Here is a 13,541-nt window from a genome sequence, read left to right as displayed (position 1 = left end):
GGAATAATAGAACTTAAAACGAACAGAAATTATAACGTATGTGAGGGGGTTCTCCCCCAAGTCAATACCTCGCTCTTTACGCTACAGTTTTTTTTAGTGCTTTCAAAAGAGCTATCTATTCTAATTAAACGACAATTGTGATTCAGGGGTTTGTGAATCAAAATTTTTTTTAAATTTTAAAGTAAAGTGAGTGGTATTGAATACGGGGATAACCCCTTCATATAAGTAATAAAATATACGTAATAAAAAAAAACAATAAAAAAACAAGCGATACGGCTCAATAGTAATCGAAACTTTTAAAAACGAAATTTTGATGTCAATAAATGTATCAAAAGAATGTGTTTATAATGCTGATCCTAAATATATAAATTTTATTAAGTTTAGTATTACTCATCAAAGGCTACGAGCCTGAGAAAATTTACTCGATTTTTTAAAGAGGGGGAAACATCCCCTACAAGTGAAAGAATTTTAATGAAAATCACACCGTCAGATTCAGCGTATCAGAAAACCCTATTACATAGGTTTCAAGCTCATATCTGCAAAAATCTGCAACTTTGTATTTTTTGCCAGAAGAAAAATATACGAATATAGAAGTTAGTTACGTAAGTTAATTTGTAAAGACATCCATTTAGCAAAAGAAAAGTAAAATTTTTATGCAAATAAAAGCTGCATTAACTAAAAAACGATCAGAAATTAAATAAAAAAACAATTTTTTTAAACTGAAAGTAAGGAGCGACATTAAAACTTAAAACGAACAGAAATTATTCCGTATATGAAAGGGGCTGTCCCCTCCTCAACGCCTCGCTCTTTACGCTAAAGTTTGACTCTGTCTCACAACTTTATTTTTTAAAACAATAAAAAACTTTAGCGTAAAGAGCGAGGCGTTGAGGAGGGGACAGCCCCTTTCATATACGGAATAATTTCTGTTCGTTTTAAGTTTTAATGTCGCTCCTTACTTTCAGTTTAAAAAACTTGTTTTTTTTATTTAATTATCTTACAGGTTTGAACGGAATCAGTTATATAATGTCAGTAGGAAGGCTCAAGAGACGAAAATTTGCAATTATCACAAATGTTGATTCTCTATTTTGACAAGGGATTACAACAATTCAAAAACCTTAAAAAAGAAATACCTTTTAAATAAATACCTTTTTTAACCCTTTATTTCCACCTCTCCTCAATGAAAGAAAGATCAAAAACGAATATTATTTCTTATGGTTGTGACTGTGGAACCTTTTGGACCTTATCCCTTTTCTTTATTAATATAATTTTTGCTTTACAGTTTTCAACATCAGTTTTTATAGACTGCCTAATTTCTAAGGATCGTTTGCTTTTGATATCCTGTGTAAAAAGGAAGACCCATTCCATGTGTCGTTAGCGGTAGTCTACATCTTTTAAGAGACTTTTTGTGTATTGGAAGTATCTCATATTGACTCATCTCTAATTCAAAAAATGGCTGAAAATTTCACTCTATCAGAAGCTTCTGATATTAAGAATGGTAAGTTATCTAATTACTGTTCTGATAACAAAATAGAAGGAAAACGTTTGCCATTCTTTTTCTTCTTTCTTGTGACCCTTAGTAAAAAAAAAAAATTAAAGAAAAACTAACTGTATTTGACACAATTTGTCTAGCCTTCACAATTGAAAAATATTTACTCTCATGTCTAATTCCGAGACATCATTTGCAATGTCATTGAGAATGATCATAGGGCTGCCCATAAATTTCCGTTATTAACAAGCTCAAATGATTTTTAAAGATTGATGGAAATTGAATTTAGCCATGAATCAGGTTTTTCAAGAATTTTCCCAATGTTATCAAACAGTTTGTGGTAACAAACTGTAAGTAAGGAGCAACCCGGCTCAATAGTAACCAAAACTCTAAAGAGCGGGATTTTGATACCAATAGATACATCAGTAGAGTCAGATTTTAATGCTGATTTCAAATATATAAGTTTCATTTAGTCCTACCCATCAAAAGTTATGCGCCTGAGAAAATTTGGCTGACTTTCGAAAAAAGGGGGAAAGACCCCCTAAAAGCTATAGAACCTTAACGAAAATCAAACCATCAGATTCAGCGTATCAGAGAACCCTACTGGAGAGGTATCAAGCCCTTATCTGCAAAAATGTCGAATTTTGTATTTTTTGCCAGAAGAAAGATCACGGATGCGTGTTTATTTTATTTTTTTTTCCTAAGGGATATCGTATCTACCCAGTGGTCCTAGAATGTCGGGGGAGGGCTCATTGGAACGGAAATGAAAAGTTCTAATGCCCTTTTTAAGTGACCAAAAAAATGGAGGGCAACTAGGCACCCTCCCACGCTCATTTTTTACCCAAAGTCACCCGATCAAAATTTGGAGATAGCCATTTTGTTCAGCATGGTCGAGAATATGATAACTATGTCTTTTAGGATGACTTAATCCCTCAAAGTCCATGGGGGGAAGGCTGAAAATTATGAATTTTATCCAATGTTAACATATAGTATTGGTTATTCGGAAGTATACAGACGTTTTCAGGGGGGATTTTTTCTGGCAGGGGGGGGGATGAAGGGGGTGCCGGATTTCCCAGCATTATCTAAAAAAAAAGATCAGAAATTAAATAAAAAAAAACAAGTTTTCTAACTGGAAGTTAGGAGCAACATCAAAACTTAAGACGAACAAAAATATTACGTATATGATTGGGTTCGCCCCCTAGTCAAAACCTCGCTCTTTAAGCCAACGATTTTTTAGTACTTTCATAAGAGCAATTTATTCTAACTTTAACGGCCTTTGTGATTAAGGGGTCATTTTTAAAGAATTGGAACACAATTCGAACTTTAACGTAAGGAGCAAGTTGTTGAATAGAGGGTGAACCCCCTAATATACTTATTAAAAATGTATGAATATAGAAGTTCGTTACGTAAGTTAATTTGTAAGTTACGTATATTTATTACTAGTAAAAACGTTCGTAAATAAAATTAAACAACTGTCAAGAAAGTCATTTAAAAGTAAATAATTAATATAAAAGTAAAATTAATATGCAAATTTTTTTTTAATTATTTATGTACGGTGAGCCAAAATCAAAACCTGCATTAATTCAAAAACTCAAAAATTTAATAAAAAAGCAAGTTTTTGTTTTAACTGAAAGTAAGGAGCGACATTAAAACTTAAAACGAACAGAAATTATTCCGTATATGAAAGGGGCTGTCCCCTTCTCAATGCCTCGGTCTTTACGCTAAAGTTTGACTTTCTCAGAACTCTATTTTTTCAAACAATAAAAAACTTCTCAGAAGTCGTCTGACTAGCTTATCAGAAGGTTAAAGTTTACTAAAGTAGAGGTAGTAAACAATCAAAGAGTTCAATCAAAGACCCTTAAAAGAGTTTTAATTACCCTTAAAAGAGTCGGGTCTAAAACTCGTAAAAGAGTCGGGTTTAAACCCTTAAAAGGGTTTTAAGACCCTTAAAAAGTTTTAAGTACCCTTAAAAGAGTCAGGTCTAAAACTCTTAAAAGAGTCGGGTCTTAAACTTACTCTCCACCATTGCTGATTCACTAACACAATTTCAGGATATACCAATACATAATAAAACAGAACAAAGGTCAACAAGAACAAAACTGTGCCTATCAGAGACGCAAATACCTAAAGAGAAATTATGACCGATTGGTCGATGTAAAAACTGAAATTCTTATGAAAATTGCAAAAAAAAAATAACTAAAATTAATGCTTTAAGCGAAACTTGTAAAAAAAGCGCAATTAAAATGGTTACAAATCATGTTTTCTTTTTTTTATTATTCTTACCATTTTTTTTTCACAATTTTGTCAAAACTAATTTTTAATTTTTTTTTTACTTTATTACTTTATTCATAAACATGATTTTTCACTATTTACACACTATTGACACTATTGACACTTCACTATTTACAACTACTGCACTAACGAAAAAACATAAGTTTTTGCTGGCGTGCAGTAAACCGGCTAGCCATTTACAAAACACACTAAAAAGCAACAACTAAAAAAAAACTAAAAATGGGGGGGGGGGGAATCAAACCAAACTCCACATTATCATTTCCAAATAACTTCTACCTCACGACCTCCCTACCCCAGGACCTCCCCTCCACCCGTTACTCCCTACCATCTCCATCCACCCTACCACCCCATCCACCCATTCCTCCCTACCACTCCCATCCACCAGTTACTCTCTGCCACCCAAACCTCCCAATTACCCCTTCCTCATAAAAAAATAAATAAATAATATTAATGATAATAAATTAAATTAAATTCACACATTTATTGACCATTTTTTAATAAATATTCTTTTACATTTCTCTTAAAATCCAAAAGATGTTCAGCCGCCCTAATGCTCACTGGTGAAGAATTCCAGACGGCAGTTCAAAGAAACTGCAATCGGAATCCTGATCTTGCGCTACTTCTAAGCTCAACCACCAAATTTTCACTGTTCCTAGTATCATATGCATGAATATCACAGTTAACACGGTAAATATAACAAGAAATACTTGGGACTAGAAGACAAAAATTGCTGCTTGATAGTCACGTAGTTGACCCACGTTGAGCAAATTTAAAGCCCTGAAGCAAGCGCTTGCGGAGTTCATATCTTTCATATAGTTGCCTATAATCCTCACTGCTTTGTTTTGAAGAATTTGAACTCTTTTGAAGTTGCTGTAAAAGTTGCTGCTCCAGATCAGACAACCATATGCTATGTATGGATAGACAATGGAGTGGTAAATCATTAGTAGAATCCGCTTTGGCAAAAAATGCTGAAGTCTGTGGAGCATCCCAATTCCTCTTGCAATTTTGGCAGAAATACTATCACTATGATGGTTCCATGAAAGGTTTGAGTCTATGAAATATCCCAGGTAACTTACACTATTAACTTCCTGTACCGCCTTTCCAGACAACATAATTAGACCGCTACCGTCAACAGGTGGGCCTACTCTGCAGAAAGTCATAAGGAAAGTTTTTCACGTTGATACACAGTAAACTAAGGTTCATAAAAATCTCCTGTCTTCTTAGCACATCATTAGCTTTCAACACCAGCTCTTCAATTGATTTCGCACACACTGTCAAAGCTGTATCATTAGCAAATTTAGTAACACAGACGTCTTGAAGATAAAAGCGTACCGCGTCGACGTACACAAGATAAAGCAGGGGACCTAAAACCGAACCTTCCAGTACTCCCCATTTTAATGGATAAGAAGACGAAGCCACATCATTTAGCATCACATACAGGGATCTTCCATGAAGATAACTATCCAACCAGTGAAGGGAGGTGCCACGAATTCCCATACACTTCAGTCTGTAAAGCGAGATTTTGAAATCTACTGTATTGAATGCCTTCCTAATATCAATGAAAATCGACATAGGCAAATAGCCTTTATCCAACGCACCACTTACGCACTCCACTAAATGCTGCAAGGCATGCGTTGTGGAGTGTCCCTTACGGAATCCAAAATGATTTTCACTGAGTAAACTATTTATCTGGAGATAATCCTATAGGCGTTTGTGGACGACTCTTTCTAATGTTTTTGAAAAAAAGAGGTAAAATCGATATCTGACTCTAGTTTTCAATATCACTTTTGCAGCCACCTTTATGCAGGGGCATGACCTTTGTGACTTTAAGCTGTTCAGGGAACTTACCCTTTTCTGGAGAAAGTTTTAGAATAAAAACCAGACAAGGTAGTATGTAACCTAAAAACACTTTTAGCCCTCGAAGGGACAAACCATCAACTCCAGCTGGATTAGGCTTCAGTGACTTTACAATCTTACTCACTTCTTCACTGGTACACAAACTAAAACTCATTTCCAAAGGTTCACCTCTTTCATCACGAAAATTATTACACTGTATTTCTAGATACTTATTATAAACACTAGTTTGCACTTCAGGTCCAATGTTAGAGAAAAATTCACCAAATCTATTTACTATTGCACTTTTATCATCACTGTCGCATCCACTTGAACATACTTCTTCACTACTCTTATCTCCTTTCCAGCTAACAAGAACATTAATTGCCCTTCATGTATCTTTCATGTTTCCTTTACTATCCTTAAATTTGCGGCTATAAAATTCAGTGATTGCTTTGAGTCGGAGCTTCCAAAAACATCCAAAAATTTCTCATATAGCCTATTTCTCAGTTCTATTTCATCAATTATTTCTATCGATATCCATGGCTTTCGTGGAATAAGTTTAAAGCCTTTAAAGGGCATGTTGTTTTATCAATAGGTAAAATGGTTGACATAAGGCCATCTAATGCTTTAGAAGGGCATTCTTTTTCTTCAAGAACTGGGCTCCATTCAACAATACTAATCTCTTCTGCAAATTTTTTTAGATTTTCTTTTTTCATCAAACTAGTTACGACCTTCTTATTTCTCATTTTTTCACAGGGTGATTAATTGTAGCTATGACCGGAAGATGGTCAGATCCCGGGAAAACTATCACATCAGCAAAAATATTGTCGATTAATGTTTCACTTTGTGAAGTTATTCTGGTTGGCACAGACACGAGGGGATACAAATCACTCAAAATCATAAAATTTAAAAAATCACCGTTCATTTCAGACAAATCAAGAAGGCTAAAATTGAAATCGCTCATCACAGTATGGCTACTTTTTTATCTTTTGGTGGTTGTACGTTTGATCTTTTTAGTGAACGTTCTTCCATCGTCTAAGATTACTGTTGCATTGTGCTTTGTTTCTGGGTCTAAGGCTATTTGCTAATATCCCACTATCAGGTTAAAACTAGTGTAGTAGTGTAGTATTTTAAACCTCCCAGAGAATCTAATATTGTATCAATTCGTGGCAATTTCATAACATCCTTTACCGTGACTGCAGCGTTCTAAACTCTATGCATAATCTCCAGGTATTTATATGCAACTGTGTTTGTTTTTGCCATGTCCCAAAGAGGCTTTTGTTTTGCAATAAATATCTATCTATCTATCTCCAGGTATTGTCTTTTTTCCTGACTATTACCAGTGGAAAACACCACTCGCTAACAGTCTTTAATTACACCCTATTCTTCCATTTCTTTTATTTGGTCATCTAGCAATGGTTTTAAATGATAAGGTGTCTTATACGGTGATTTTTTAATTGGAGGGCCCTGTGTTGGTTTTGGAGGGCCCTGTGTTGGTATTGGAGGGCCCTGTGTTGGTATTTTTGCGTGATTAAGTGACTTAATATGTAATCCACTTTGTGTCTTGCGAATGTCCATCTAAAGTCCCAAAGAATATTTCCCACCCGGGTTTTTATTTTTTCCGGTAAATGTACTAAATTAAACTGTTTAAAAAAAATCAGCTTTTGTCATTCCATGCATTCTGGTTGTGGTTTCGACGACATTTGCTCGTGACTAGTAAAATTTTTCCGCCGATCCTAGCGCTATTTGGTTTAGCTTTACTTTATTATTACTTTGATAATTTTAAATATGTGATACCATTTTCAATTTTAATAATTTGATTTTCCACAAAAAATGTGGGATATTCTTCGAGGGTGTACCCCCCTATAATGGCATCCATTATTTTATTCTTTGCCTCTTTTGTAATTAATGTTGCTAACACTTGAGCTGATGTTCCCCTTTCTAATGTGATTTTCCCGTTTATTTTTAAGTTATAATCGGAATTTTCTCTATCTTTATCTGTTGTTACGCAAACTTGCCTATTAGTTTCGTTTGGCTGGTTTATGCTTATTTTATCAATTAGGGGCTCCCACACGATCCCATATTTTCTTACAGCATCTACTCCTAGAATACAGGGGAATGGTAATTGTTTGCATATTATCACTGTTACTGTTATTTCTTTATTTTCTGTGCTAAATTTTAATTGACATGCGCCCAAAATTGTCAGCTTTTGACCTGTTACCGATGTCAGGGTATTCTGGTATCTGCTTATGCGATTTTTTACACTTGGAGAAAACCTCTTAAAAACTTCCTCTCGAATTAATGATTTAGACGCACCCGTATCAAGTAAACCCGGTAAATTTTGGAAACACTCAATTTTGAAACAACGCAAAATCGGTAGATTGCTATTACTTGTATCTGTATCACAACATTCTAAACTATAAAGGGGTTTTTGTAATTGTTCAGCTCTGTCGACCCTTACAGGCTGGTTTCTCCGTTTAAATGCCCACTTGTTGACCAAAAGTTTTCAGGGTTTTCCCAGTTTTCTCCATTGTTGCTATTTTGGCCTTGTGTTTTGTTGACCGTTTGATTTCTAGGCCTAAGTTCAGGAATATTGTTTTGTGTTTGCCAAGTATTATTTGTTCCCTGCCTTCTTAAATTTCTGTTCCCCTGTATTCTGAACTGGTGTCTTGTGTTCTACGTCGGGCCTACTTTGCGTATTCTATGCCAACAATCTGCCGCATAGTGATTCGGTTTGCCACAATAATAGCAATTGAATTTTTCTATATTGCTTGGTGATTTGCCCTTCCGCATGGGGTTTATAGCTGTTTCTGTATATTCTTGACCTGCCACTATTCGCTCTGCTGTTTTCCTCGGGAGGAGGAGATGGGTACCCATAATACTTAGTATTCCAAGTCATTAAGAATCTAATACCATGGGATTGGTCGTCAAATGGGGAGGGGTCAGTCTATGTTGGGAGATTTCGACCTTCCTTGTGCCTTTTGGTTCACGATTTGGCTCCCAAAAGCTGACTCGCCTTTGCCCCCTTCCATATTTTACAAGTTCTTGGTTTCCTTTACTATTTATTGACATCTGGTCAAAATTTTTCATGACCTGGTCAATTTTTACCTCTGTTTTTACTAGGATTATAGCCTGCTCTAGATTTTCAGGTTTCCGTGATAATATTAGTCTTAGCTTTTTTGGTAACCCTTGCGTAAAAGTATGTAATTGTACTTTTTGCACCGTCTCGTCACTTCCGCCTTTCTCTAACTGTAAGCATACAGCCTGGCAAATTTTGTCTGCATATTCCCTGACACTAGTTGAGGCTTTGAATGTCACTACCTCTGTTCTTAGCCTCTCGGAAAAACTTGTTTCTATGAACCTTGTTTTAAAAGATCCAATTAGAGTGTTAATGTCCTTAGGCTCTTTTGCCTTAATTGCCTCAAAGTGTTTAAAAGCGCTTCCCTTTAATCTAGCTGCAACGCATTTTCTTTGACCTTATCGTCAAACGACTCAGTCAATTCGTCGATAATTTTTACTTTTTCGTTAAACTCATCGACATCTAAAATTCCCGCGTATTTTGGTATAATTATGGCAATATCAAGCACCGTTGATAGAGAAGCCATTTTTTTTTCTGGTAAAGCCATTTTTGTTCCAATATACAATTTTTATTTAGTCCTCTCGACCCAGTTTTTTTAACTGCCACCAGCTGTGGTAAAGTGGTCTTAAGGTTGTAGTGTGAAGTTGTTGTTGATGCCTTATTTACTCCCTTTATAGGGGAGATAACTATGGTCCTAAGGCAATTAAGCCTTGGTAGCTTGCCTTAGGCTATGACCTGACTAATGGGGCGTACTGGCTGGGATTATTCGAGGGAACTAAAATAAGATTTTAGAGAGGTTGTCTATAATACAATACTTTTATTCAGCTAACACAAAATGATACAGGTCTGATAATACATAAGCCGCTGTGACTGCTTGTCCCAGGGAAACAACAATTATACGAATACTATGGTAAGATACAATACTATGAGTTGACAAATAGCATTCATTCCGTGAACAACGGCATATTAAACGAAAAATTAACTCTTTTCTGGATTTAAACAAAAGCTGTTTGGCAAGATCTTATGAACTTATTTTGCGATTGCTTAACAAATGAAGGTTGCTTATAGCAACATTACGTGAAACTTGTCTGACTTGCTTTTAGTAAGGAATTAGACATTTGATCTAGCCATAAATCAGTGCGAATATAATTAGGCAAGCCGCTATTTATAGGCAATCACGCTGCACTAGTGGTGGCGGGAAGAAAGAAACCACCAAAAAAAATGGTGGTTTCAATACATGTGTGCCCAGTTTTAAAAGAAAGAAAAAGATACAGTTATTAAGATTGCATCAAAATTTTTCGCAAAAGATGCGATAAAGCAGGCACAGGATGTGTGCAAAAGTGCCTTGAATTTTGATGTTCTTGAAAGGCGCTGGGGTTCACATCCAAGCGCAATATTTTTGGCAGATTTCCAGGATCTTTTGAGTGTTGTTTTAGCGCTTAAGGAGGAACTACCCTTCTTTGTTCTAGTTTATCCTTGTGATGTACCAGTTATCCCTAATTAACCAAGCACTATTGTAGCATCTTGTTTAAACGAGTGCGTGAGAATGTTAAATTTTCTCGTTGAAAAGCAGGAAACCTCGATGTAGTCCCCAGGCCCTGTAATCTGGCCGTCAGTGCCAGCTCAAGCGCAACCTTCTGTTTCTGTTGTGTTAAGCAATGTTCCGATCAACTGGAACATTCGAAACCCTGTTAATCAACGTGAGTTTGTTGAAAAACTAGGTTTTGCCGATAAGGTCCAGCATATTGTGGCTATAAAAGATAAGATAATAATGCATAAGTCTGACGAACAATCAGTGGCTGTTGCTTTTTCTGCAATACCGAACACGCTAAATATTCGAGTGAAGGTAGTGAGGCACGAGTATGCCGGTATTATAAGGATGGACCAAGACTATGGCGTTTCACAAATAATTATTCTTGTTAGCAGTGTGAACAGTGCAACCAGATTTGGTAACACATCCGTAGTCCAGCTAAAATTCACATCGAAAGATGAATTAAATCTTGCTGTTAAACACGGAATCAAGATTGAATATGGCTTATTTCGAGTTACGTTGCCGATCGAGAAACCGATGCAATGCCAGAATTGTCAAGGATTCGGTCATTTTGCTAGAGAGTGTTCTAATCCAACTAAATGCAGCAAATGTACTGGCAATCATAGTAACCGTGACAGGAGTTGTCAGGCGCAGTCCTTTACTTGTGCCAACTGTGGTGGCAGTCACCGAAGCAACAGTCTGTCGTGCTCAGAAGTCAAGAAACACCTACCTGTCAGAGGGCCTGATGTTAGAAATGAAACTATAAACCGTGGGTGTTAATATGGACTATAGTCCTAGTGAAATAGTTTCTGTATTTTTTTCAGAATATTAATGGTGCCCGGGAGAAATTAAGAACTCTTGAGAACATGTTATTTAAGTATGATATTGTATGTTTAGCCGAACACTTACTTAATGTGGATAATTCTGAGAAGCTAGAAGTATCGTCTGACCGTTTATTTTTTATTAGACCTGCTAAAAATACTATTGGCCGTCCATCTGGTAGCTTATTAGTTGCTGTAAATAAAAAGTTTAAATGTAGTTGTTTTGAATCTAGAGATCTATACCTCGTAGTTGATTTAGGTAGTATTGTTCTTGTATGTGTTTATATACCAACTAATTATCGAAATTCTACATCTAGCCAACAAGATGCTTTAGCTTGTGCGTCCCTGTCAAAATTACTGCATAAAGTAAAGTCATCAAATAAATCGCTTGTCATATGTGGTAACTTCAACCCAGAGCTCAAAGATGCTGCTGCACCTTTTAAACAATTACTCCTCCTTTCTTCAATGCAAAGCGAAGCATTTTTGCTTTCAAGGTTCAAATCTTTCTCTTACGTTCACCATTCTGGTTCCACTTCCGATCTTGATTTTGTTCTCTCGAATATCCCGGAACTACAGAGTGTCATTGTTGATGTTTCTGATAATATGTTAACAAGTGACCACTTATATTTAAAGTTTTGTATGAATTTGTTTGTTTCACAAATAAGTCAACAGCCTCAGTGGTTTCGGAAGATGAATTGTTATAATATCGATATATCACTATATCAAAGTGTTTTGGATTCTATGCTGTCTAAATTCAAAATTCCTTTTCACCTTTTTCCTACAACGCTTAATGGCGGCAGCCTTGATCTAGATTGTTATCTTACTAAAATTACTCATTCGATTAAAGTAGCCACTTCTGCGGCAGTACCATCTGAGAGAATTAGGATTTGTACACGGAAAAAGGGCTGGAGCGATGACCCAGAACTAAAACTTGCAAAGAACCGTCACAAGTTTTAGTTTAAGATCTGGGGGATTGTGATCGCCCCAGATCTGGTTTAATTTTTAGGATCCTCTAATTGACTAAAAGAGAGTACCGGAAAGCTTTACAGGTCTTTAAAAGAAGGCACGTATCTACTCTATCTCGTGATATCCTAAATCATCCGCAGATACTATGGAGCAAAGTATCAAAGTTCACTTCATCGTCATTTTTGCGTTCTAACCCTATTGATGTAACTTCCTGGGATAAACACTTCTCCTCGTTATTCTCTGATAGCCCCCCACCACTGGACACCACTTTTCGGCAGATTCTCTTACACCATTTTTCTCAACTAGATCATAGCATAAAAAATCTTGTTTCTATCACGCCATCGTCAGTTCTTACGGTAATTCGTCTCCTTAAAAAAGGCAAAGCTCCTGGTTCTGATGGACTCTAATTAGAACATTTGATTTATGGTACTGCAAAACTAGTTGAGCATATGGTGCTACTTTTCCAAGCTTGTATTGCGCAGCAATTCGTACCGACTGCACTAAGTGAGGGCATTGTGACGTGTGTCCCAAAAAAGAATAAGGACCCTCAATCTTGTGACTCTTATCGTCCAATTACAGTTTTTTCAGTTATTGCAAAATTATTTGAAAAGATTCTTCCTTTGAAAATTTCGAATAGGTGTAAGCATAGAGATTATCAGTTTGGTTTTCGTGCGAGTCTCGGTGTTGGGAATGCACATGCAGTTTTCGTTTCTATTTTGGAGAGGTATGAGAGAATGAAGAAATCTTTATATGTTTGTGCAATAGATATTTCTAAGGTATTTGATTCAATCCTACACTCCCAAGCTGTTTTAGCACGTTTGAGGAGTGGAGTAAACCCATTCATTTGTGTCTCCCTGTGGCAATGGTACCAAAACTCTTCTATACGTGTCTGCGTGCGAAATCTTTATAGCAACCGAATTTCTGTGCGTCGTGGTGCAAAAAAGGGCTCAGTTTTAAGTCCTGCAATATTTAAAAATGCCATCCGCTGCACAACCCGTAGAATACCGCATTTTCTTATCGAGCCATCCATTGACGCAAGTCACCTTTCATACGCAGTTGACATTTTTCTGCTGTCTGATAATTTGCAATCACTGCAGGCTGCTAAGAACAGCCTTTATGCCGGGTTGTCGGACATCGGGCTGTCAGTCGCTTCTCCTAAAACTGAATTTATCGTTTTGATTGTAATGGACGAATTACAAAACATAGACAGTAACTGAAACTTGTGCAATGGGGTTATCTGATTGTTTTGTAGCTAGGGAGAGAGGGAGATACCTCAAAGGTTGCATTTTGATGCCAAAACATCTCAGCTGTCATTGAGCCTTCACTAAGGGAAAGACGAAAGGAGGATGGAGGTAGAAATTATTTGATAATCCCCATGCATTTCTGTTTTTTTTTTTTTTTAATCCGAATACAGACAGCTATAAATCAGTTATTGTCTGATCTTGTAGATCCAAAATCTTGGTGTTTTCTGAATAATGGACAAGAACCTCGTTTGGTCCTAGATGGTTGGCAAACAAGGGCAATCCTTCC

The 13,541-nt window shown here is 36.3% G+C and overlaps 1 protein-coding gene across 1 annotated transcript in view; it reads left to right on the top strand.

Annotated features, from left to right (window-relative positions):
• The window catches only part of LOC148941744 (uncharacterized), a 40,317-nt gene that overhangs the window by 15,029 nt on the left and 11,747 nt on the right, over nucleotides 1-13,541 (top strand). The window contains exon 2 of the mRNA XM_089104067.1: nucleotides 1,280-1,495. Coding sequence (XP_088960193.1) covers nucleotides 1,450-1,495 — 46 coding nt within the window. The 5' untranslated portion in view covers nucleotides 1,280-1,449. The remainder of the gene's footprint in view (nucleotides 1-1,279; nucleotides 1,496-13,541) is intronic.

Source organism: Artemia sp. Qi Xiang Cuo, chromosome 18 (genome assembly GCF_049724085.1).
Source record: "Artemia sp. Qi Xiang Cuo chromosome 18, ASM4972408v1, whole genome shotgun sequence".
Classification (NCBI taxonomy): Eukaryota; Metazoa; Arthropoda; class Branchiopoda; order Anostraca; family Artemiidae; genus Artemia; species Artemia sp. Qi Xiang Cuo.
The sequence above is the reverse complement of the archived record's forward strand: the minus strand, read 5'-3'. Positions and strand labels throughout refer to the sequence as shown.